This window comes from Coenobita brevimanus, chromosome 14 (assembly GCF_032717465.1).
Source record: "Coenobita brevimanus isolate Jiangsu-jjx chromosome 14, ASM3271746v2, whole genome shotgun sequence".
NCBI classification, from domain to species: Eukaryota; Metazoa; Arthropoda; class Malacostraca; order Decapoda; family Coenobitidae; genus Coenobita; species Coenobita brevimanus.
Window position 1 is genome coordinate 25,464,860 of NC_136967.1, and position 27,500 is coordinate 25,492,359.

At 39.6% G+C, this 27,500-nt stretch overlaps 1 protein-coding gene across 5 annotated transcripts in view; it reads left to right on the forward strand.

The window, feature by feature from the left end:
• LOC145389558 (calcitonin gene-related peptide type 1 receptor-like) overlaps positions 1–27,500 on the forward strand; it is a 1,052,335-nt gene that overhangs the window by 828,933 nt on the left and 195,902 nt on the right. For all 5 annotated transcript variants that reach the window (XM_080264831.1, XM_080264825.1, XM_080264822.1 and 2 more), the window contains one exon: positions 1,262–1,372. In XM_080264831.1, the coding sequence (XP_080120957.1) occupies positions 1,262–1,372 (111 nt within the window). The remainder of the gene's footprint in view (positions 1–1,261; positions 1,373–27,500) is intronic.

Consider the following 27,500-nt stretch of genomic DNA (forward strand, 5'->3'; position numbering starts at 1 on the left):
TAGCCTTCATTAACCATTTCAATAGTATGTCTTAAGACAAATAATATCGTCTATAAATAGCGAGAATACACTAAAAAGTCACCGGGCGCAATGGCTTAAACTGAATAAGTCGTTTGTATGTAATTCACGAAAATATACAACCATCAGAGCAAATGGTGGTTAAAACAAGGGGAAAGCAGTCACTGAGGGCCGAACAGGGAAATCTGTGGAAGTGGCACAATCCCCCCCCCCCTCCCACCTCTTATGAATTCAGCAGAGCTCGTTGTTACCTAGTTTTTTTTTATTCTTTCACAATTCATTCGTTTATTTTGTTTATGGATATACCAGTCTACTTTATATATATATATATATATATATATATATATATATATATATATATATATATCTCTATATATATATATATATATATATATATATATATATATATACAGTATATGTGTGTGTGTGTGTGTGTGTATCATAGAATTAAAGAAACCAAGAAAAACTGAGTAAGAGTGTAGGTTTGAGTGTGAATATGAGAGTGAAAGAGTAGGTAAGAAATTGGAACTGGGGGTATGTTAGAGTTACAGCAACCATCGGGATACTGACTCACCAGTTTACCAATCAACCATTTATTCAGTATCAGACCAATCCCGCAGTTCAGTAGTAAACCACCTCACGACCACCCCTAAACAAAAAGTTTAACCAATCAATCATTCATCTGCTCAAGAAACCAGTCACTTTGTCAATTACTCGACGAGTCTTTCACTTCTTCATTCTAAAAAGCATCCAGTCTACTGATCAGCCAATCAAATCATTTAATCCACCCCTCATTTAATTTTTTACTTTTATAAATGACAAACAATCTAATGGACCAATATCCAATCACCAAATCTGCCAATCAAGAAACCAATAAGCAAATCAACTAATCCCTCACTGTATCAGTTAACCAGTGAACACATCAATCAGACAATGAAATAATCCAGTACAATAATCAAATCATCCCTCATTTCATCATTCATCCCGCCAGTCAGTAAATCACACGGTCAATCAATCTCTTACTCCATTAGTTAATCAGTCACTCTCTTTACTACCAATCAGATAGTCCAGTCACTTAATCAACCAGTCACTTTTTTCCACCAGAATCCAGTCAACAGGTCACTTAAGTAACAGATCACCAAAACCCTCATCAACCAATCACCTAATCAACCCAAACCTCTTCCAGTCAACCTCTCAGCCTTTTATTCCTCTAGCTTACAACCTCCACCATTCTCTTCCACAGGCGTGTACTGCCCGCGGACCTTCGACGGGTGGTCCTGCTGGAACGACACGCCAGCGGGGCAACGGGCATTCGTCCAGTGTCCCTCCTTCGTCCCCGGCTTCGACCCCAACCGTGAGTACCTACTAAGGGTGTTGGGAAGGCGGGATGATGGCGAGGGAAACTGGGAGATGGGAAAATGAGAATGATAAATGATAAAGAGTTAGGGAGGAAAGGAAGAATGGACAGAGATGGAGAGACAAAGAGGAAGACAGTAAGGGAGAGAAAGCTGGACGGAGGGAAGGAAAGAGGAGACAGAAAGGGAAGCAGAGATGAAGGAAAGGGGGGAGGGGGAGAGGGTAGGGTCAAAAGAGGGGCACGGGCCTTCATACAGTGACCTTCCTTCGCTTCTAAGAGGGAGAATGGAAAGTACAAAAGATGCAGAGGTATTGCGATAAAAAATGGAGGGACAAAGGAAAGAAAGGAAGGGAAGAGAGCACCAGAGTTTACGGGAATGAAAAGGAAAAACGAGGAACGTATAGACAGAGAGACAAAGGGAGAGAGGGTTGAAAAAGAGAGAAGGAGAGTAAGCGGAAAAGATGGTAGAGAGAGTGATATGAAGAGAGCGATGGAAAGCTGGAGGGAAACAACGGAAGGAAAACCGAGGGAGGGAACACAGGAGGGAAAAAATGAAATAGGGAGGCACTGACATACAAGGAAAGGTAAGTAAAAGAGAGAGGGGAAAAAAAAGGAAAGAAAAAAGAGCGATAAGGCAAAGACAGAGACGAACAGAGAAAGAGAGGGAAGATTGATCAGGAATAAAGGAGAAAGAGAAAAGGAAAAAAAAACGAGGAATGGAAATAAAAACAGTAGAAAAGGAGATCGGAAATAGAAGCAGGAGAAAAGGAGAATGGAAGACGGAACGTAAAAAAAAAGAAGGAAAAAAGGAACAGAAAGTGAAAGAGACAGCAGAAGAATTAAAGAGAGGGAGAAGGTCGTAATAAGAGAGTACGCAGGAGAGTGACCGGGGACCTACATAGAAAATGGAGAGGGAAGCTGGAAATGGGAGCTGAGGGGAGGCTTATTTGTTATTTACGATTGCCGCACCGGGAGTACCAGGGGAATATGAGAGAGAGAGAGAGAGAGAGAGAGAGAGAGGGTACATAGAAGGTAAGAGGAGAAATAGGGAGTGGAGAGGGAAAAGACGAAGATTTATAAAGGACAGAGGGAAGAGGAAACGGAAAAGAAAAGAATGATAGGAAGACGTGGAGAGGAAAGAAGGATGAGGATTGAACGATTATGCAAGATTAAAGGAAAGAGAGAAGAAGAGGAGAAGGAGAAAGAGATGACTAGAGCGTGGAGAAAAAGGACGAATGAAGGGAGGAGAAGCATGAGAGAAATGAAAATACAAAAGAAAATATAGCTCTGAAATATAAAGGAAGGAAAAATCAGAACATTAGACACAATATACATAACAGATACACTTCCTACCTCCACGATCATCAGAAGTGTAGTGTTGAAAAGAAAAATGGAAATGATAGGGAAAGAAGTGGGAAAAAGAGAGGATAGAAGAAATGGGCGAAAAAGAGAAGATTAAAAGAAAGAGAGAAAATGGTAGAGGACAGAAGATGAAAAGGGAGGGTAGGTAGGAAAGAGAGAGAGAGAGAGAGAGAGAGAGAGAGAGAGCGTAGACGATCGAGGAAAGCAGTAGAAGGGGATATATATTGGGAAGGGTAGACGATATGAAATTTTATATTTTCCTCCACTACCTCGTTATCGCTCCCATCTTGAATCCCACAGAGAATACTGGAGGGAGGAATGAATGTGGGATGGCAGGTATAGGCAGAAAAAATATGTAGGGAAAGAGGAGATATAAAACGCAAGAGAGGAAACAGGAAAGGGAAGAATATTATAGACAAGAATGTAGGAGAAGGGGTAGACACGGAAGGGGAGAGAGAGAAAAGAAGAAGAGTAAAGGATTGATAGGTACAGAGAGGAGGGTAATCGAAGGCAAAGAGGATGTATGGATGTGAGGTGAGAAAATAGGAAGGAGAAAGTCTAACGAAGGGAGGTGTTGGATTAGGGGTGGGTGTAGGCAAAGGAAGGGAAGATATAGAAGGAAGGAGAGAAAATGGGAAGGGACTATATTAGGAAAACTGGAGAGAAATTTGGAGGTGTGTTCATAAAGGAGGAGAAAATTGCAAGAAAATAACGAAATAGGGTAGGAGAGAAACACATATTGAAAGTAAGACACCAGAGGACATGGAGTGAGAGAGCGAGGAGGTATAGAAGGAAAGAGCTACTGTATGTCCGAGAAAAATGATGGTATAAGAGGAGGGAGATATGCAAAAGAGGAGGATGGCTGTATGGAGAGTAATATACAATAGGATAAAGGATGCGAGGAGGAAGTATGTAATGGAAGAGAAGTTACTGGGGTCGGAGGGGAAAAAAATCGAGACAGAAACATATACTGGGAGGAATAATGTAACGATGAGAGAGAGATCTCAGTGGCAGAAAATTGTGGGGAGGGGGGAATGAGATATAAAGGAGGCAGAGATAAGAGAAAGGAAAAATATAAACAGTAGGGAGATATATGAGGTGGGAGATATAAACAATAGGGAGATGAGATGGGAGATATTTGATGGGGAGTGAAAAACACAGTGTAAGGAAGAAAATAGATGAAGAGAGAATAAAGAACTAAAGTCAATGGGATATTTACGTGTTTAGCTTGTGGCGGGGAGGGAGGGAGAGAGAGAGAGAGAGAGAGAGAGAGAGAGAGAGAAGGGGGGGGGGAGGACGAGAACTGAAAAACATGTAAGAAACAGGAATTAAGTGAACCAGAAAATTAAGATGCAAGAAGATAAGGATGAAATATGCATACTGAATAAAAGAGAGAGGAAAAAAAATGAGTCCAATGATAAAAGAAGTGAAGGAGAAAATAAAGTGTGAAGAAGGAATGGATGACTTATGCCTGAAAAAGAAAGAGACGGAGGGAAAAAATTTATGAGATTAAGAGAGAATTAGTGAAATAGCAATTAACGCGATAGAGACTGAAGAAAGGAGAGATTGAAGTCTGCAAGGTGATTTTTTCCAAAGTAGAGACGAAAAAGAAAAGTGAGAATAGAAAAGATATGAGAAAAACATAATAAGGCAGCCAGCAAACAAAAAGATAAAGATTTAAAATGGATGCAAATTGCCCTTTGAGTTAGAAATATCTACGCTAATAAAGCAGAAAGACGAGGAAGGAAAGGAAATAATGAGTTAATATGTGACCACCATATAAGAAGACAGTAGGTGATCTCAGAGGGAATGGAAGTCAATAAAGGTGATATGGAACTGAAAAAATGCGAAAAGTGGAGGAAAAATAAGATGTAAAAAAAGACACATCAAAAAGTCCCTTCAAATAAAAACTGAAGGTTAATGGAGGACGGGAGAGAAGTCAGTGATATAATTATTTGTATGCTGAACGCGACAGAAAAAAATATAGAACAAAGCAACCAGAATGAAGAGAGATAAGGAGTGAAAAAAGAAGCTAGAACCACTAAACTGACATATACACACAGAGAAAGAGAAGGAGTGAAACGGAAGGGCGGAAGTAATGAGTCTAAAAAAAGAGTGACAGTCAGAAAATCACGAAAAGCGGTATAAAAGAAAAGAAAAGAGAATGTAAACATGAACATACCTGGGATATCCAGGGGCAGGCGAATAATCAGCTAAAGGCGGGAAAAAGATGTGAAAGTAATCGGTATGAATAAAGGTGTCATGATTCAGCCTTCATAAAGTGAGGGAAATATATATAATGTAAAGGATGATCGGAAATGTGGGGAAAAAATATGAAACTCGGAGAAAGAAGACTAAAGTTGATGAATGAAAGGAAGAAATGCGATATACGATCGGAAGAGGAGAAAAACAATAAAGGATGAGAAGGAGGAAAATGCCGGGAAAAAATAGTTAAATAATAACGAAGATGACGATAAAAAACGAAAAAATGGAAAAATTGGTTTGATGGAAATATAAACACTGAGATGTAGGAACCAAACAAAAATTAATATAAAAGAAAGTGTGAAATAGTATGGTAGCCATTAATAAACTGTGCATGCAAAAAAGAGAAGGATGATTAAGAACATGGAAATGATGTGCGAAGACAGAAGAGACGAATAAGAAAAAGGTACGATACAAGAGAGAGAGAAAAATCATCGTGAGTATGATATGTATGCAGGTCAAAGAGAAGGAAAGAAGGAGGAGGATGGGTAAGGTCCGAACAGAAGAGAGGATATACGAACCATATAATAACAAGATAATGGAAGGCACAGACGGAAACTATTAAGATGATATACCTGCAGAGGAAGTGAAAGAAATAAAGGAAGAAAAGGGAGGAAGTAAAATATATGAATAGTAAAGAACAGAAGAAACATTGAATGATATAAAGGTTGAAAGAGGAAAGGATAAAATTTAAAAAGATGGTGATATGTGGAAAAAAAGAATGAGAAAAATATGATAATTAAAGATAAGGGAACCAGCAAACTGCGGTTAAAACTGACAAAGGATGGGATAAAATTCGGTGATGATGATATATGTGCGAAAAAGAGAAGGAAGGAAGGAAGACGTAAAGCATGAAAATATATGAGATTAAAGGAAGCAACAATTAGTAAGACAAAGTCTGAAAAAGATTGTGATGCTGTTCATTGAGAATTTGATATGTATGTAGAAAAAAGAAAATGAAAAAAAGAAATGGATTCTGCAAATACATGGGAATAATAGAAACATAGCAGATGCAAAGATAAAGAATGACAAGGCATGATTAAAGGCCAATAATGTTATTACATAAAAAATAATGAAAAATGGACTACAAAAAAGATTCAGGTAACATAAATAAGAAAAACAGAAAACAATAAAACAATCGTTAAAGGCGGAAGGAAGAAAAGTTGGTGAAATGATGACATGCCTGAAGAAAAGGAAAAAAAAAGGGAAAAACAAGACAGGAATGGGAAAACCAGAAAATAAGCTAGAAAGGGGGTTGAAAAAAGCAACTGTCAGAAAGTTGGATGATGGAAACATGTAAAATAAATTAGAATTAGTGGACTTACACGTGCCAAGGTAAATGTAGGAGAAACAAGAGAAGTCGATGAGATTTTGATAAGTGTACGAAAAAGAAGGAAGTGCAGATAAGGATCATGTAAATGGTGTGAGCAGAGCAGACAGTAAATTAACCACATTAAAAGACGATATAGAAAGGAAGAAATATTATTAAGAAGATTATTCACTCATAGGAAAGTGAGAGAGAAATAAAGAAAGAGTATGGAGAAGAGAAAATAGGTGAGAAAATAAGAGAATTATCAGGGAATCGGCAAAAAATAAATGCTGACGAAGGAAGGAGGAAAATTCGTGGAGAAAAATGATAGAGGGAAGAGATGAGCAAAACAGAGAATAAATGAATGAGATTTGAAAGAGAAATGAAGGAATAAATTGGTGGCTGGAAAAGACAGTGAGAAAAACATAAAACCTTGGGCAACTGCAAAAAGCAAGACTAACAACTTCTTTGCGCTAAGGTGTTATAGATTTCACTCCTGCTGACTTCAGAATATTATTCTTAACTTAGACAGAATTAGAGGGGTTAAATAGTCTTCATTAACCCCTTCATTACTAGAGATCCTTACAAAACCAAATAAAATCGTCTGGAAGTGGAAAGAATGGAACATAAAAATGTGTCATCCCACTGATGGAGTATAGGTGACGAAGGAAAAGTGAGATTTATGAGCTAGGGATACGTACAAAAATATATAAATAATAATTAAAAGGGAGGTGGAACTATAAGAAAAAATTAAGAATAAAGAGTAAAAGCAAAGAAAAGGAGAAAGGCTAGAAGAGATAAAGTAGATGATATTGTAAATTTACAAAGAGAGGAAGAAATAAAAAGATAAATGAGACTTAGAGAACCAACAAACATCAAGATTTGTAATTAAGAAGGAAGGGATAAAAGATGATTAGAAAGTTATGTGTTTGTGAAAAAAACAGATCGACTTAACTTTTTTTTTTTTTTTTTTAACAAATGAGACAAACAAAATAGAAAAATAAATATGTTGAAGAAGGGAGAGACGAGAAAAGCTCAAACAGTGATTTACAGGGGGGGGGGGAGAAAGGAACGAAAACAGGAGAGTAGTTGACAAGAAAATTGCAGAGATTATGGGAACTGCCAAATTAAAAAATAGCAGAGGAGATGAAGAAGGGGATAAAAGGAGATTACAGTGTGATTTACTTGGAAAATATAGAGACAAGGGCGAATAAAGAATAAAAGAAATATAGTAAACTTTCCGAAACTAGCAAAGAAGAGAGAGAGAGAGAGAGAGAGAGAGAGAGAGAGAGAGAGAGAGAGAGAGAGAGAGACAGACAGACAGACAGACAGACAGAGGGAGGGAGGGAGGTACGGGAAAATGGAGAAGAAAAAGAGACAAAATATCTAAGAGAAATTTTATGGCAAACGTACTTCGGTAGAAAACCATGAGATAATACCAGATAAAATGAACTGGTATTACCGGGAGAGTATGAGATAAAGGTATAAGCAGAGCGAGAGTGAGAGAGTATGAGGATAAAGTGAGTGACAGTATGAAGGAAAATAAGTAAGAAATAACAGGAGGAAAATTTGAGGATTTGAGTTGCGTCAAATTTCAACCTTTTTTTTTCCACAATCACAAAAACACTATTGCAAAATATACCTTCACCATCAGTCCTGAATGAGACAGCCTTTTTCAGGTCTGGAGTACGTATGTTGGGCATCAGTACCCTAGCGGCGATATGGTGTGTGTGTGTGTGTGTGTGTGTGTGTGTGTGTGTGTGTGTGTGTGTGTGTGTGTGTGTGTGTGTGTGTGTGTGTGTGTGTGTGACGCCATCTGTTACGCTCGGAAGGACTGCTGGACTCGATCTAAGAGAAGGAACCGTCTAATTTATGCCCAGTCAGTTACATAAAAGGGCCTTGACTAATGATTTCAAGAACACACACACACACACACACACACACACACACACACACAGAATACGATAACCAAAAAAGGGGAATAAAAGAACAAGCTCTACGGACAGAAAGAAAAATTATTCTCATCTTGTGCCACCACTTTCATAACCTCCCCACCTCTTTCCACCCCTTCTCCCACCTTCATCCCCTTCTACCCCTTCATCCTCCCCCTCCCCCCCTCCCCCTTCGCCTCTCCCCTTTCTTGGATCGCATATCATAGGGGAATGGGCTCTGAAAGGCGAGATCAATAAGAGGGTGGCTGAGGGGAGGAAGAGGCGGTGAATAGAGACACGGAGAGGGGTGAAATGTGGTAAGTGATGGGGTTGAGAGAGAGAGAGAGAGAGAGAGAGAGAGAGAGAGTCTGCATATGCTTGTGGTGTAATATCTCCTTTAGCACAGCAAGGCTTTAAGAAGTTCAAAGGCTTCTGTTGATGGGTAGATAGTGTTACGAAAGAGGAGAGGCTGGTTCAGTGGAGTTATGTATAGACCTCAGTGGCGAGTGAATGATGGTTTAGCCTTACTTTTGATGGGCACTTTGGTGTGTGTGTGTGTGTGTGTGTGTGTGTGTGTGTGTGTGTGTGTGTGTGTGTGTGTGCTGTTTCTGTCCTGATTCTCCCTCCCTCCATCTATAACAGTGGGAATAAGGGAATAATGGTGCTAGTGATGACGATGGTGATGATCAATGTCATTATTATTATTATTATTATTATTATTTATTATTATTAGTAGTAGTAGTATTAGTATTAGTATTACTATTAGTATTAGTAATATCATCATCATTATCATCGTAATAATTTTATTATCACCCTCACTCCTCTTACATGTCAGGACCAACTTGCCTAGCCCCGGGCACCTACGCTTCTCATGGGGCAACGTAGGATTGGATGATGGATGGATTATTATTATTATTATTATTATTATTATTATTATTGTTATTTTTATTACTTTATTGTTATTTTTATGATTATGATTATGATTATTTTACTGTTTCTCTCTCTCTCTCTCTCTCTCTCTCTCTCTCCCGGTGACTCTACACTGAGCGGCATGCCAAATGGTTGTCTGTAGCCCTGGAAATAATTTGCTACGCACGATGGTAACCACATAACCAAAGTACGCCTGGTGATCTAGTGGGCTAAGACGCTTCAACCGGACTGTGCCTGTAAGGGTTTTCATGTGAGGGTTGGCTGGGTTTATTGGTTAAGTAATGCCACTCAGGGGTTGGCGAGGCTGGTCACCCTCACCTTAAATATCAGGACTTATTAGCCGAGTCCTAGGCCCCTACGCTCCTGTTTATATGGAGCAAAATGGGATTCTCTAATGGATGGATTATTATTATTATTATTATTATTATTATTATTATTATTTTATTGCTTTCATTCTCACTACCATGGTTATTATCGTTATTTTGCTGTTATTATTATTATTATTATTATTATTATTATTACAGTTGTTGTTGTTGTTGTAGATGCTATTATTATGAGTGGGTAAAAGTTTAATTGGCGTCAAATGAATATACCTACTGGTGCTGGAAAAATGTGAAAATGAATAGGAACTGCGAGCTGGAAAAACAGGCAGTGAAAAATGAGCAGTGAGGCTGAACTAAATTATAAATGAACAGAAATGGGAGGTGAGAGAGGGATGTGTTAGAATGAAAAAATAATGGCGTTAAAAAATTCAGAGTACAAATTTCAGCCTGGCCTCTTCACTACGATGACGTGGTTATTCACTTCAGGCAGGCTACCACCAAGATTTTGTTTTTTGTCCTTGTTTTAAAGGCCTTTAGTAGTGAAGGCTTTAAAGAAGGCTATATCTAACCCCTTAAAAACGGCTAGTACCTTCTAAGAGGAATAAACTCGTCTGGAGGCAACAATACTTGAAATAATAATAATAATAATAATAATAATAATAATAATAATAATGATAAGTAAAATAAAAGTATTAACAATAACGATAAATATAACAATGATACTACTACCGTATTACTACTACTGCTACTACTACTACTACTACTAATAATAATAATGATAATAATAATAATAAAATATTAGAAGTAGTAGTAGTAGTAGTTGTAGTAATAACAGCAGTAGTAGTAGTTGTAATAGTAGTAGTGGTAATTGTAGTAGTAGTAGTAGTAGTAGTTGTTGTTGTTGTAATAATAGTAGTAGTAGTAGTAGTAGTAGCTGTTGTTGTTGCTGTTGTTGTTGTAGCAGTAATAATAATAATAATAATAATAATAATAATAATAATAATAATAATAATGATGATGATGATAATAATAATGATAATAATAATAATAGTAATAATAATATTAACATTAATAATAATTAATAATAATAATAATAATAATGATAATAATAATAATAAAATATTAGAAGTAGTAGTAGTAGTAGTTGTAGTAATAACAGCATTAGTAGTAGTTGTAATAGTAGTATCATCATAATAATAATAACAATAATAATAATAATAATAATTAGAAAGTGAAATCGCCGTCTTATACCTGGAGAATCTTATTAAAGTAGGCATCAGAGACAGGTAATGGGATAACTGTTGAGCTGAGAGTGAGTCTTTATCCCGTCAGGCAGGTGGAGGCATGTGGGTTTCATCTTCATTACCAGCAGACGTTTATATTCTCCCTAGGAACGACTCTTCGAACTGAACAAGCTAGAGAGAGAGAGAGAGAGAGAGAGAGAGAGAGAGAGAGAGAGAGGGCGCTTTGATAATCAGACTAAAATTATCAGATAGCGGCGTAAATATGATACAAGCGACGATATCGACATGTTTTGGAATATTAATGTATGAATAATGTAGGTATAAACTGCTAGGCACAAATGCAGAGACCAGAGACAAAGATGACTACCGTATCTCCAGTATGTTAACCCTTTTGCTGCGTGAGGCATTTCATAACCTGCATCAAAGTGCCTGAGGGAAGCAAGAATAAATACAAAAAGACATCACATGCTGGAGTTAGTGAGTAGCTTCTAATGTCTGGGGTATGTGATATATGTTCTGAGCTGAATAAATGAATGAACTAATTGAGTAAATGAAATTAATAGCCCTCATCATCGTGAAGGAGCCTTGGCCTGATGAAATTATAAGTTAACCTATTTTACCATAGTTATTAGCATTCTCAGACTTCTTCGACTCACTCCTAACCAAACAAGTGGTGTCAGGCACAGCAAACCTCGCCCGACAGAAGTTATTTCAACCACTTCCAAGTTATATCCCTCTGAAAATCCGTGATCTTGCGTTTGACCTTTCAAGGTCACTCAAGGCCAAAGGTCATGGTGCCAAATGGAAACCCATATGAGACTTCCTATCTCTTGATAATAGTGGACATCTCTATCTTCGAACAGTTTCGAGTTATAGCCCCCTGAATATCCTTGACCTTGAGTTCGGCTTTATAAGGTCACTTACGGTCAAAGGTCATAGTACCAATTAAAAACCCAAATGGGACTTCCTGTATATTGATAATAGTAAATAGCTATCTTCTACCAGTTTCGAGTTTGACCCTCTGAATATCCATGACCTTCAGTTTGACCTTTCAGGGTCACTCAGGGTCAAAAGTCTTTGTGCCAAATTCAAGCCTATATGGGAGTTCCTGCGTGTTGATAACAGTAAATATGTCTGTCTTCAACCGATTTCAAGATATATCCATCTGATAAACCGTGTCCTTGATTTTGACCTTACAGGTTCACTCGATTACAGCCAAAATTTAATCACAGCCTTTTGCGACCAATGCCCATTTATCCTGAAAGTTTCATTTAATTTCAATCAGCCGTTTTTCCGTAACGTTGCTAACAAAGAAACAAACAAAGAAACGACCAAAAACAAAACTTCTCCGGACTCCGTCGCGGGTGGGGTAATAAAATCGTGAAGTGAGAGCTGGAGTAGAATGCAAAAGTTGTCCTGATAATGAAAGGGTTAATGGTACAAGTATCAGCAAAACCTCAGACTTCTGTGATTCACACTCATCTTAATCAAATCGTCAGACGTTAGGATAAAAATAATAATAGAGTTAGTTTGCGAAGATGTCATTGAATATCCGAGGCATTTGCAAACCGATGCAGAGAAAATACTGGCCGACAATGAACATGCCAGTGACAGACGAAAAGTATGACTGAGAAAAAAAATAAATAAATAAAAAATAATAATAATAATATAATAATAATGATGATTATAATAATGATGATGATGATGATGATTTTAATAATAATAAAATAATTGTCATGTGAGTATTACAAAATCCATAATTATTCAAAATGTTAATAAAATTCATCCCTGCATCCCGAGTATGTAATTTTCATTTTACATGTGGTGCTGCAAGACGATTCTGTTACGTTATCTCAGTCTCTCCGATGATGAATCGTGTATTCTCTTCTTGTTATCCCCCTACGAATTCGTTCACCCAAGTTTTTTTTTTTTTTTTTTTTTTTTTTTTTTTTAAGGAGTGGTTAATACACCCTCCATCAACCTTTCACTAAACACTTCTTAAGTTGAAAGAGGTCGTTTTCGAGCAGTGAGAATTTACTGATTAAAATGCGTGAAAGGATAGAAAAAGGTTAAAAGAGCACCCTACTATTGAAGCAGTTAGCATAGACTGTAACTAACCCAGCTACCTCGAAATGTCTCTGTTGAGCTGAGTATTATCGTCTGGAGGTGGTATGTGTCAGTGTGGGTAGACATTCAGTGCAGGGATGAAGCCGAAGTGCCCATATGCCTTAACAAATATATAATCCTTCGCAACTCTCAAACACTGAAGTATTTTATTTTATTTTTAAGCATCCAGTCTTAATTCGCATGTTTTTCTTTGCCTAAATCATCTTTCAAGTGGCTAAGACATAACGCTAATACGTTAAAACACAGTCAACAAAATCTCTATCTCCATATTCGTCTTCTTCTTCTTTCTTGGACCCCTCTACCTCTAAAATGTTGAAACCGATCACCTTGTTATTTTCACACAGGGGTTTGATTCTCGACTGGGTCGGAAACATGATATATATTGCCCGATAAAGGTCAAAAGGAATAGGTCAGTAATTGGTCAACTTACAGTTTTAATCCGATGTATACAAAACTTAGTACAAGAGTAAAGCATGACCACCGGGTGCATTGTTCCCATTTTTAGTACAATCGATCAAAATTTAAGGCCACATGCCCCCGCCAGATTTCCGGACCTTTAAATGTATATATATTTTTATTCACTCTAGATTAGATTTGGTGGAACGATATTAGGTCAGTCACAGAATCAATTATTCAGTGCTGCGTACAGTAGGACGAAGGTCAACGTCAGTGGGCAAGGTCAACTTCAACTTTTTTTTTTTTTTTACCAGACTTAGTGGAGGGCTTCAAGGTCATGAAAGGTTGAAGTAAGTCGTTTGAGATCAACCGGTGAAAGGTCAAGGTCACAGAGCTAGGTCAAATGTTTGATTATAGACCGATCACAAGGAGATGGGTGTTGTGCTCTCCCAGTGCTTCTTGTTATTTTCTCCAGAAATTTTATCGAGCTCAAGGTTGACCGTTGTAACTGACAAATCCTTCGGAGCCTTCCCACATAGAGGATTTTTTTTTTTTTTAAATCAGTAAAACAGGTATTTAAAAAGATAGTATAATAAATGAAGATACAGGGCTTGCTCTGCCCTCCCAATCCATCGCAACAAGATCAAGGCAGTAAAACTACATGTAACCCACCTCTTTTTGTTAAGTTAGTACGCACTGAAGCAAAAGTGCACCCGAAAAATGTTATGATACTGGTATAGCCTAACTTTCCAACCATGCAGTACACAAAAGTATATGATTAAAAAAATATGGATGGATGGGATTACATGTAGTTATAGTGCCTTGATCTTGTTCTGATAGTTGGGTGCACTACCATCCTATCGCTTTATACACTTTTTGAAAAATGTTTAAAACTTGTAAATTAAGAACTTGTCGTGGTGAAGAGGTTTGTAGTGAACTGGAATCATTACTAGGATATATAAATGCAGAAAGAATGATGATCATTGTTATGCAGTGTACGTAGACACGAATGTGGAGAACGCTTATATGAAACTTTGGACTAAAAATTTTATATGCATATCGGTGATGAATAGCTGTAAAATATGTGGAGGTGCACAGCTGAAGTAAAATATGCTAAGGAAGAGAGCCACGTCAGTGTGGTAAATGTATATGTGTGACTGCCTCACTATATGTTCCTCAAGCTATATTTCCACACGCGTATTATAAAGAGGTCTTCGTAAACTTCATCAACTGCACGGAGGTCTTTCAAGAATAGAACCATTCTGCTATTTTTTTTTTCTTTTTTCCGGCCTATCAACCAGTGGGGCCGAAGCCCCTGGTTATTAAGGCCATATATATATATATATATATATATATATATATATATATATATATATATATATATATATATATATATATATATATATTTAAACATATATACATATATATACAAACATATACACACACACACACACACACACACACACACACACACTTCCATGCATACATACAGACACATTTTCATGCAAACGTACATATATTTATATAATAATTTTAATTTTATTTTATTATTTTTTTTTATTATTATTATTTTTTTAAATTTTTCTTGGTTTTATATTTTTTATACCTTATAAAGAAAAGCTAATCTAAAGACCCTAATATGGTTGTCTTTAATGCATCTAAGACTCAGTTCTTACACCTATCAACCCGACAAAATCTTCCACAGGTATACCCACTAATGTTTAATAATATTCAGCTTAATCCTGCATCATCATTGAACATGCTTGGGGTTTCATTTACTCGGGACTTATCTTGGAAAGATCATATTACATCTCTTGTAAAATCTGCTTCCAAGAGATTGGGTGTGCTAAGCCGACTCCGCTCTTTCTTTACCCCTGCACAATTGTTGACTCTATACAGGGGTTTTATCCGCCCCTGTGTGGAGTACAACTCTCATGTGTAGGGAGGCTCCCCACATACAGCTCTTCTCAATAGTGTGGAGTCAAAGGCTTTTCGTCTCATTAACTCTCCTCCTCTCACTGACTCCCTTCAACCTCTGTCTCTTCGCCGCACTGTTGCATCTTTATCTCTTTTCCATCGCTACTTTAATGGTCACTGCTCCTCTGAACTGTCTGCTTGCATTCCTCCACCTCTACGACGGGTGCGTAGCACCCGTCTGGCAGCAAACTCTCATCCTTTTTCTGTCCAACTCTCTAATGCAAGAGTTAACCGTTACTCCCAGTCTTTCATTTATGCAACAGGTCAGCTCTGGAACTGTCTCCCTCTGTCTGTATTTCCTGCTGCCTATGATCTCCAGTCCTTCAAACGCAGTGTGTCCAGGCAACTCAAAATGATCGGATCTTGAATTTGGCTCTCTATTGTATTTTGTTTTTCTCTTGGAGGGAACTGTTACTGTGGGCTCATGGCCTTTGGTTCCTTCTTCCTCGCATAAAAAAAAAAAAAAATCACCTAACAGACAAATCGCTAACCTATACTAAATCCTGCAGAGACAAATAGCTAGACCTACACTAATAGTAAAAATACCTCGACTAACAGAACACCATCGACTGCAGATATGTAATGCCTTTCTACATGACATACCTGCACTCATCACCTGGTGACTGTCAGTCGACGCACAACCTAATATAGGGGACATCAATATATGAAAGGGAACCAGACGAGTCAGGAACATTTCCATATACGTCAGCTGTCGTCCCTAATAAGAATAACTTAAGCAAGATAATATAATGTATTTCCATAATTTGTACAAAAAGTGAAGAACCTCGCCCAGCAGACCACCATCGACTGCAAGTGCCCAATACCTTCCTATATTGCACACTTGCACTCATCAGCTGGTGACTGTCAGGCGAGGAACTTGGCTTAATGTAGGGGACATCTATATTAGAAATAGATCGGTGGGAGGAGGAACTATTTAAAATGTCATCTGTCAACCCTAATTAATATTACAATATATACATATTTACCGTTGATAAAAACCATAACCACACAGTAAAAAAGTCACATCACTCTGATCAGTCCGGTCTCTCTCAAGAAAGCCATCAATTTATCAGTCATAACAATGTCCCCATCACCCAGGATGGTGGAAAGGGTGAAGGGGACGTCTACTGCGCCGCAGTAATTTATAAGTGAAGCACGTTCACGAATAAATCGCCGACAGCGCAGGATGATATGACTGATAGATAACACCGCATAACAGATGTCACAGTGTGGTGGGAAGCGTCTTTCCATATATGGTTTTATGTGGGTTAAAATGGTGGCATTGAGCCGTAACCGTGCCAACACTTTTTCCTCTAGGCGACTGGGACGGTTGGCAGTGTCCCAGTCCCCCAGGTACGGCTTACAAGTTGGAATATTTAGTCTGGTCCACTGACCTTGCCACAGAAGATTTATTGATTTCTTTCCGAGAGATAGACTCGACCGTAGATCACGAGGAACGTCTCAAGTCTCCTCGAGCTCTACAGCCGACTTTGCAAGTAAGTCAGCCTGCTCATTGCCGTAGATACGACAATGACCAGGCACCCAGATCAGCGTGAATGACTTGTTGCATGAATGCAACTTATTAATGATGCGGCCCTGGATCTCGTGAAAGTCCGTAGTGCAAGATGCAATTGCCTGAAGGGCTGATTTTGAATCTGAAAATATGACAAGTGAGTCATGCCTAGAATTGAGAGCATAGTCTATGGCTTTGTCAATAGCAAAAAGTTCTGAAGTAAACACAGATGTATGAGTCGGCAACCGAAACCTGAGGGCACATTCAGTCGACCACACACTTGCACCCACACATTCACTCGACTTGGAGCCGTCGGTGTACAATTAATGGGACCCCAAGTGACGAACAATGATGTTACGAAACAAGTGGTGGACCTCCGCCTCCGGCGCCTTGGCCTTTGGTGCTGGGAGCCATGTAACATCGACTGTAAAGCCGGGTGGCTCCCAAGGTGCTATATTTTTAAGCACCAACTTGTCACAGTCACTGGGGTCCACATCAAGCTCATGAGTCAGTAAGTGGAGGCGAGCGGCAAGTGGCCAACGCACCCCCCGCAGAAGGTGGTGGTATTGACGCAGGGGGGTACAGGCCACATTGCCGATATTACTTTTCCTGAACGTCCTTACGCCGTAGGACAAGGCCAAGTGGTCACGGCGAATACGGAGGGGAGGCACATTCGCCTCCACTTCCATACGAGCCACACGGGTACACCGGACAGCTCCAAGACACATTCGCAAGCATTTATTCTGCAACACATCCAATCCTTTCAGCGTGGCATCAGATGCCGAGCCATACACCTGTGCGCCATAGTCTAGCTTCGATCGAATAAGGGACTTATACACCATTAATAAAGATTTTCTGTCGGGACCCCATGTAGTACCTGCTAGGTACTTAAGGACATTTAATGGTTTATCACAAGGAGCAAGCCAAGTATTAACGTGAAGTTTAAAATTCATTCTACGATCAAAATGTATTCCTAAAAATTTTACAGAATTTTGAATAGGTACTTCCTGATTATCCAAAGTTAAGCACAAATTAGGTACATTACGATTAGTGAAGATTATAGCGGCACACTTACGTACAGAAAACTTAAATCCCCACTGCAAGGCCCATTGGTGGACGGAGTCAAGGGCTGCTTGAATCCGCCCAGCCGAAAATTGTGCATTACGGGAAGAGTGCCATATTGCACAATTGTCAGCGTAGAGGGAGTATTTAAGATTCCTCGGGATGGGATCTGATGACAGAATATCATTGATCATAATGCTAAATAAAGTAGGACTAAGCACACTTCCCTGTGGCACCCCGTTTTCCTGGATAAATATATCTGATGTTACGTTACGGGACAATTTGACAGAGAAAGTTCTGTCCCTTAAGAAATTTGAAATAAAAATAGGCAAATTTCCTCTTAAACCATAAGCATAGAGCTTCATTAATATACCGTGTCGCCATGTCATGTCATAGGCTTTATGGATGTCCAAGAACACCCCTATCATGAATTCTTTATTGGCAAATGCCTCTGCAATACAATGCTCCAAATTCATTAAATGATCTAGTGAACTTCTGTATTTACGGAAGCCACATTGTTGATCATTTAACAAATTCTTCGACTCTAAAACAAAAAGAAGCCTATTGTTTACCATACGTTCCATGACCTTACATAGACAAGAATTCAACACAATAGGACGAAATGAAGTGGGATTCATAAGACGACCAGCCTCTTTGGGTATCGGTATGACGTGCGCAAAGTGCCATGAGTTTGGGAACGTTCGAGACGCCCAAATCTCATTGTACAATGCTAACATCTTAATCAGGTTGTCCTGATTAAGATGCTGGATCATACCGTACGTGATGGTGTCTGGTCCAGGGCTGGTGTCTTTACAGGATTTAAGGGCAAGGAGCAGTTCATCTAGCATAAACTCTTGGTTGTACGGGGAGTCTACGTCTTCTGTGGCAGAGTCAATGATCTGTAGCTCAGCCGTGCGTTTATGATGTTGAAAACGCGGGTCATAATTGGCTGAGCTACTTACATGTGAAAAACTCCTGACGAGGATGTTAGCAACGTCCACGGGCTCGTCATAGATGTTATTATTTACTTGCAAGGTGGTGACTGGGAAATATGGGCCTTTATTATTTAATATTCTTATGGTGGACCAGACTTTACGTAATGGTGTTGTACGAGTCACCGTGGACACAAAGGACCGCCAGGAGTCACGTTTGGCCCTTCTTATTATTCTCCTTGCCTCAGCCTGTGCCTGTTTGTATGCAATAAAATTTTTCTCAGTCGGCTGACTATCAAAAATCCTGTATCTCCTATTGCGTTTTCTTAATGCTTGTCGGCAATCCGGCGTCCACCAATGTGCTCTGTGCTTCGCATGAACTGTAGAAGTCTTGGGAATAGCAGCCTCAGCTGCGTGTAATATGGATTGGGTTATATTTTCGACCTTAACATCCATGGTCTCCCCAGATATATCTAAATTGGCGATCCTTGAGAAGGATCCCCAGTCTGCTTTCTTATAGTTAAATTTTGGAGGTGGAGGGTCCAAAATGATGTCGCGTGTATAAGAAAGACAGATGGGTAAATGATCACTTCCCAAGGAGTCGTCATAAGGATTCCATAAAAAATCTTGATGTATACCAGGGGAGGCCAAAGATAAGTCAATGGCCGAAAAGTTACCAGTACGATCATCTACACGAGTCGCTCTACCATCGTTCAGAAGACAGGTTGGACTGTAGTATTAGGTCGGCTACTTGCTCCCCATGACCATCAATCCTCAAGCTACCCCATTGATAGTGATGGGCGTTAAAATCGCCCAACACTAATTTATTTCCAGGCAGATGTTCAAATAATGAGTTTAAAGCATCACTATCAATGGGGCCATGTGGAGGACAGTAGAGAGAGCAAATAGACAGATACGTGTTATTAAATTTTACTCTGCACGCGACAGCTTCCAGAGTAGAATTTAGAATCACTTCCGTTTGTGGGTGTGATTTGTGTGTGTAAATGGCAACTCCGTGACCTTCATATCTTCTGTACGAGTGGTAGTGTTTGAACTGTGAAGGATCAGGATGATCCTCCAGGCGCGTCTCCTGTAAACAAATAACGTCTGGCCTGTGTATAGAAAGCAAGATTGCTATATCTTGTAACTTATTCCCAATACCTCTACAATTCCACTGTAATACAGTGAAAGTGACGGTTTAAGATTTTCGTTGCGGGCCAGTGTGCTTCGTCTTTTTTTGTCGCCTGCCAGTAGGCGAGCGACTACCAGGGGACCTATCCTGGTGCTTGTTGATGGAAACCTCCATATTTTCATCATTAACTAGGTTCCCAGCCTCCCCCGAGGAAGAGCTAACCTTTCTCTCCCTCGCTGGAGTAGGAACCGGAAGGACATGAGGACGTGACTGTTTCGTGAGGGTGGTCATGTTATTTTTAGAAGGCTTGTCAGGCTTCGCTTTAGGCCGTACTGATGGAGAGGCAGCAGCAGCCTGAGAGTAAGTTGATGCCTTAGGGATGTCAGTGAGAGAGTTGGAACGGACAGGAGGTCGAGATAGAGATGTACTGTGAGTGGGAGGAGGGAGAAAGACAGGGTCAGTCTGCGTCTCGACAGAGCACATCACAGGACGGGACATTACCGCCAAAGCATAGGACCTATTCGGCCTGGGAGTTGCATGCAACTCCTTCACCTTTTTCCTAGCTTCGTAGTAGGAAATACCCTCAGTTGCCTTCACTGTGCAGACTTCCTTCTCCTCCTTCCACTTGGGACAATCCCTAGAGGAAGTGGAGTGAGTACCCTTGCAGTGAAAGCAATGTACTGTCTCTGATGTGCAACTTTCCGCATCATGACCCTGGCTTGCACACTTGCCGCACACTGGCTGGGAAGCCCGACAAGTCTTTGTACCATGCCCATACAGCTGGCATTTCAGGCAACGCAAAGAGTTAGGGATGTACGGCCGAACGTGAATAATTTCATAACCAACTTTGATATCACTAGGAAGAGAAGATTTGGCAAACGTCAAGATGATAGTTGCTGTTTTCGTCCTTATGCCTTCCGAGTAGCGAGTTATGAATTTAGCCTCGATGACATCTTGCTGCGCCAGTTCACTTACGATCTCGTCCTCGCTCATCACCATGAGATCCCTGCAAGTGACAACACCCTTGCAAGAATTCATGGAGACTGGGATTTTGGCTTCGACATCGTAACAATGGAATTTGCGCAGTTTCAACAAATCCTTTACCTGTGCCGAGTTTACAGTTTTGACCAGGAGATCTCCATTAGCAAGTTTTTTAACTTGTTCGACTTCTCCCGCACAGTAGTCAATCACCTTCTTGATAAGGGAGGGATTGAGACTGGACAGGGGAGTGGAACCTAACGCATGAATGATAACGTAGGTCGCATTAGCTACAGGAATGTTAAGTGGGGCTCGAGTCTGGCGTCCGTCAGTCTGGGGGTGGTCAGTCCTGTCATGCCTACTATCGTCAGGACCACCTCCCCCCCTGAAGGGGGGGGGAGGCAGTAGGGGCGTCCTCCATAGGTACCATTTCCCCCTCGCGGGGGAAGTGGGAAGAAAGAGAAAAACGAGCAAGGGACAGAGCACTTTGGGAAGACCCACCTAGTTTGAGATTACCCTCTCAAACCACTCTCGGGAGGACGCGCCTGTGTGTCACTCACACCCCAGAGCGATCAGTGGGGGGTACACTCCAGAGGTGAGTAAGCAAAGGCAATCTCAGGAAACAGATATAGACACTTACTATATCTCTAAAGGGCTGGGAGGAAAATTAGTACTAGCTAACCTAACTTTTAATCGCTTTATTTACAAAACTAATGCCGGTGAGGCAGCTCTGAAAGCTAGAGGAGAGCCAGAAATAACACGTCCGAGCTCCCCACGACCATGCATCAAAGTCTTCTGCTAGGCTCCAGTTTTCCCTTAAAATACGACCCGCAGTATTCAGTATGCATCCAGGTCTTCAGTTTTGCTTTTGAGTAAACAGGGAGTGGGGGCGAGGGGGAAACAAGCCTTGTCCAAAAGTCTGACCGATTCGAGAATCGAACTCGTTCTTCCAGTTTCAGATTCAGCTCTATGAGGCTGTGTCAACTATAACCTCCAAGGACCATTCATTAGTTAAACTGTTGTCCTTCATTCCATCCCAGTCCACCTGTTATACTAACTGACTGAGCTAATAAGCTATTCTTGGAACCACATGGGAGGTGATGGTGGAGCGGAAAGAGCGGTTAACTTGGGAATGTTTTACACTTTGGGCTTGTTCGACATTTTCATCCCTGACGCATATCAGAGAGAATCGTCTGTGGACAGAGAAGCTAATCATGTCTTTCTCAGCTTTGTAATAGTAACCTACTGAGGAAAATTAGAAAAGTGGCGAAATAAATATGTGTACTTTTATCCTTGGCAGTAATTTCAGGACTGATCCCTGGATGTTGCAAGTAAGTCAGTGGCTGTGAATTTCTTATCCTCACGTATGACCCCTGTAACGGGTATACAGTGTGATTCAAAACTGTACCGACAAACATTCAGGGTCGATAGATCCAGAAACGAGGGGTAAAATTATCTCTATGCATTCTAATCCGAAAGTGCGTCGTTAACTTGATAGATGTGATTTAACTAACACACAACATGGAGATCAAGTCAGAGTTAATTAATTCTGACCGGCTATCCGAACACATCCCTCCCAAGGTGTGGGAACTGTAAACATTCACGTTGTTTAACATACAGTGTCACAGAATTTAGAACTGGCTTTAGAGACTGATTGATGCATGAGTTTTAGATAAAGTCGGATGACGGATATCAAATTATTATGCACTTACCTAGTGAGGAGGACAGTAGGCCTTCACACAGTGTTATGTACTCATTTTAATCAAAGCACTACCAGACTACCTGCCCTCACGTTATATTCTCCTCCGCAATGTAGCGTACGGACTTAAGAGTAACAGGAAAAATAAGAAGTCGTCGGGAAATCTAGTATCCGACTGCAAACACACGTCACCACTCATTAGTATAAATGGATGGCATTCGGAGCTTTGAATTTTGTGCAGACACCACGACAATATTGTGGTATTAACAGCTTGTTTATTCAGGACGGGTAAATAACAAGTAGCTGCACTTTGTTAGTCCCAACGGATCTTATTATATATATATATATATATATATATATATATATTGTGGAACAAAGTATTGATATGATAATCCCAAACTGCAATGATACGGTGGTCTTCGGTGAGGGTGTAACCCAATACCCGAAACGCACGTTCCGAAACAGTGGAGTGCCACAAAGGATGTAGCGAGAGAAGGATGTGAGGGTGGGGGAAGGGGGAACCACGGCACTGACCATAATGTTTCAGTCTTCAACCAGCATAACCAGTTCTCAACATGGTGGCTGCTAATACTGCTAAGGTAGGTTACTAACATGTTAACATTTAGCTTCTTCAATAGCCTTGAATAAGAAGTTGCATTTTTTCAATTCTTTACCCTCCCAGTGTGTCTTACGGCGGGCAGATGGTTTATTTCCAATACGTTGCTTGTATTTAGAGGTTGGAGTACATCGCTGAGTTTCAAGCATGGCTAATTCTAAACTGCTTATAATGTCTCTTTCACATTTACTATGCATTTATTGACAAAGTGTTAAGGATTTGCATATCCTTTTACCATACCATCCTCTTCAAATGGTTAGTGTTTGTCAGTACAGTTTTGAAACACCCAATATAGCTTCATCTTACTCCTCGCTTTCGCTTATGATCTCTTTCTTTTCCAGTTATAATACTCTTGTTTTCACATGGTTTTAAGGATGATTCAGTAATTCTGCTAATGAGGGAAAGCCAACTGGCATAAAAGCCTAAGGTACAATTAAAAGGATTAGAAACAGAACAGAGAATGGGTGACACACACACACACACACACACACACACACACACACACACACACACACACACACACACACACACACACACACACACACACACACACACACACACACACACACACACACACACAACACACAGAAAGATAGATCGGTGGATAGACAGATATATAGATATAGATAGATATTAAAATAGGTATATGAAAATCTCCTCAGTACGCAAATGTTTTTAAAGCTTCCTATCAACAGATGGCTTTATCCAGCATACAGGCAGCGCTTGTTAGTTCTCTCATGGAGTTACTCGAGATGTGTCTCGAATATCTCGATGAGTGCAATGCCCTGTATATATTCTTAACATCAGTAGACGATTTTATTAAGCTTAGGAGAGCTGCCTTCCAGCGAAGGACTTAAATTGTAGAATTCTAATATTCAGAAAATTTAATTGACGTGAATAAGGGTCGGGCTGATGATGATAAGATTAGCGAATGGAGAACACTATATTCTGGAAAAAAAAAACGTATATGAGGAATAAAAAGTATATACAATAAAAAGAGAAAATTCATATATCTTACAATCTTAACACGTGTGAATAGGGAATGGGACCCACTTTTGCACTGAATATACTGTAAGTATGTGAGGGAAAAAGTAAAGTGACTTTCTACCGCCCTTGACTTTTAACAAACGTGTCAGACCTTCATAATTATACTTGATTCATTGCCACCAATAATTCACGATTCATGAATATTTGCCCAGTTCTTTCTTTCCATAGACTCTTCTTCCCCCTTCCCCAACAAACTCTCGTGATGGAGTTTTTATCTCACGGCTGCTGGCTTGCTACACTTCTCACGTCCCTCCCTGACCCTCCTGCAGTTACCCCCTTTACCACGAACGCCCATAAAAGTGCCACTCTTTCACTTCAGTCTTTCACCACAAACATGCCACACTTTCACCACAAACAGCTATCTTTCATCACAAACATGCCACTGTTCCGCCACAATCATTTCGCCTTCAACACAAACAGCACTCTATCACCACAAACATGCCTCTCTTTCGCCACGAGAATCTCTCTTTGGGCAAAAGTATGGCTCTTACCCTACAGACATTTCTCTTTTGCCACGAACATCTCTCTTTCGCCAAAAACATCTCTCAATTTTCTTTTCAGATATTTTTCTCTCTCTCTCTCTCTCTCTCTCTCTCTCTCTCTCTCTCTCTCTCTCTCTCTCTCTCTCTCTCTCCTTCCTTTCCTCTTTTGTTTCTTCTTAAATCTAATTCCCTTCATCCCTTATGTAATTTCTTTCAATATGGTCAAGACTCTCCTTCCATTCCTCCTTTAATATCTATCTATCTATCTATCTACCTATACGGTATATATATATATATATATATATATATATATATATATATATATATATATATATATATCATCATCCAATCCTACATTGCCCCATGAGGAGCGTAGGAGCCCAGGGCTAGGCAGTTGGTCCCGACATTTAAGATGAGAGTGACCAGCCTCACTCATCCCTGAGTGACATTACATGCAATCAACCCCAACCATCCCTTGGATATAAACCTTCACCGGCTCAATCCGATTGGAGCTCAATAATTACCCACTAAACCACCAGGCGCCAAAATTTGGTTATATGGTTACCACCCAGCGTAGTAAATGGTTTCTTGGTGCACAGGAAACCTTTTGGCTTGTCACTCACTGTAGTCACCCACAGGCTGAAGGAAGTGGAAAGAATGAAGGAAAGAAAGACAGAAGAGGGAGTGTACAGTCACTCGCAGGCAGGACAAGGAAAGAATGAAGGAAAGAAAAGCAGAAGGGAATTGAAGTAAATATATATATATATATATATATATATATATATATATATATATATATACACACACACACACACGCACACTCGTATAGGCTATGTGTATGTGTGTGTGTGTGTGTGTGTGTGTGTATGCAAAATATATATATATATATATATATATATATATATATATATATATATATATATATATATATATATACACGCACACTCGTATAGGCTATGTGTATGTGTGTGTGTGTGTGTATGGAGTATATATATATATATACGCACACTCGTATAGGCTATGTGTATGTGTGTGTGTGTGTGTGTGTATGCAGTATATATATATATATATATATATATATATATATATATATATATATATATGTGTGTGTGTGTGTGTGTGTGTGTGTGTGTGTACCGGGTATATATCTTTCTTTTACTTTCATTTCTTCATTCCTTTTTTTTTTTTCTCAGTACAGGCAGGACTCTCTGTCGTCCCTTCCTTACTTCCTTGGCTACAAATATCTGTTTCACCTTCATCTTTTCCTTCTTCCCATCCTTCTTCCTTCCTTCTTCCTTCCTTCCTCTTGCCACAGTTATGACACTGTTCTCTTTTTTCCTTCCTTTATTATTTCCTTAGAAATATCTCTATTTCTCCTCCTTCTTCCTTCGTTCCTTCCATTCTTTTATCATTATTTTCACCACAGTCCTTCTTCTCTTCTTTCTGTCTTCACCCTCTTACCATACCACGAACCCAAGTCTTCCTCCCTCCTTTCTTCAGCATAAACATTTACCTTTTTTTCCCGTACCGTTGTTCATCATAAAAATTCCTCTTACTCCTTGCTTCCTTCCAGCCTTCCTTTTGTGTTTCCATTCTTGTTTTTTATTTGTTTTTTTCTTCACTTATTTCATCCTCCATCTTCCCATTCCATCATCTTTCCTCTTCTCTCCCATCTTTCATTCATTCATTCTATTTCTTCATCTTATTTTCCATTTTTCTTTCTCAGCGAACGGATATTTTTCTCCTTCCTTCCATCACTAGAAGCATGCATCTCTCCTATCGTCCTTCACCATGTCTCCCTCTCTTTCCTTTATTACACTTCTTCTTTCACCACAGACATGTCTTTCTCATTTTCTTTCCGTCATTCCTTTCTTCATTGTTGCATTTATCTTATTACGCTATACATGCCTCTCCTATTCCTTCCCTGCTTCTTGCACAACAAACATTTCCTGCCTCTCTTCCCTTCTTCATCACACTTTCTTCAAATAATGATTACTACCACTGGTCTGTTTATTTGCTGCTTTTCATCTTCTTCGCTTATTCTTCTCCCTTGATCCTCCTGCACAAATGTTCATATATTACTTTCCCTTTCTGCACCACAAGCTGCGTTCTTTTCCTCTCTTTTCTTCTATTTCTTTCCCACAGCACAAGCACCGCTCTTATAGTTTCTCTCTACCACTGCATACATTTCACCGCATTTCTTCCTTTTCTCTGTTGTCAATCAGTCACCGCAATCCTCCCTTTTTCCTAAACACCTGTCCCTTCATCCTTTCTTTCTCCTTCAGCGTTCTCCCTCTACATAACAAAAGCTTACCACTTCCTTTCACTGTTTCCCTTTTGTTATCACAGACCTCATTTGTCTTTTCCTTTCTTACCTTACAAACATATAACTTAATCTCTTCTTTCCTTGCTTCACCACAGATAACACGCCTCTCTCTCCTCATCCTGTCATCACAGACATTCCTTTTTACACAGGCACCTTCACCACAGACGCCCCTCATCTTCCTGTTTCGTCTTCATTTACCAAATTTGGCTTTATTTACTTTCTCCTCTACCTTTCCATATCACAAACATCAAGTCACTTTGTCTTCTCTTCCATCGCAAGTGTACCTCTTCACTACTTTTCTCTTCGTTCTCTGCAAAAAGTCTCCCTCTCTGTCCTTACTTTATTAAGTACCGGTACTGTCCATACTTTTACTCAAGCGTCTGTCTCCCTCACTGTCTTTTGATACAGACTTCTATCTCCTTTTCATTGACTTGCATCCCTGTTACTTTTCTTTTTCTGTCCCTACACTTATCCGCT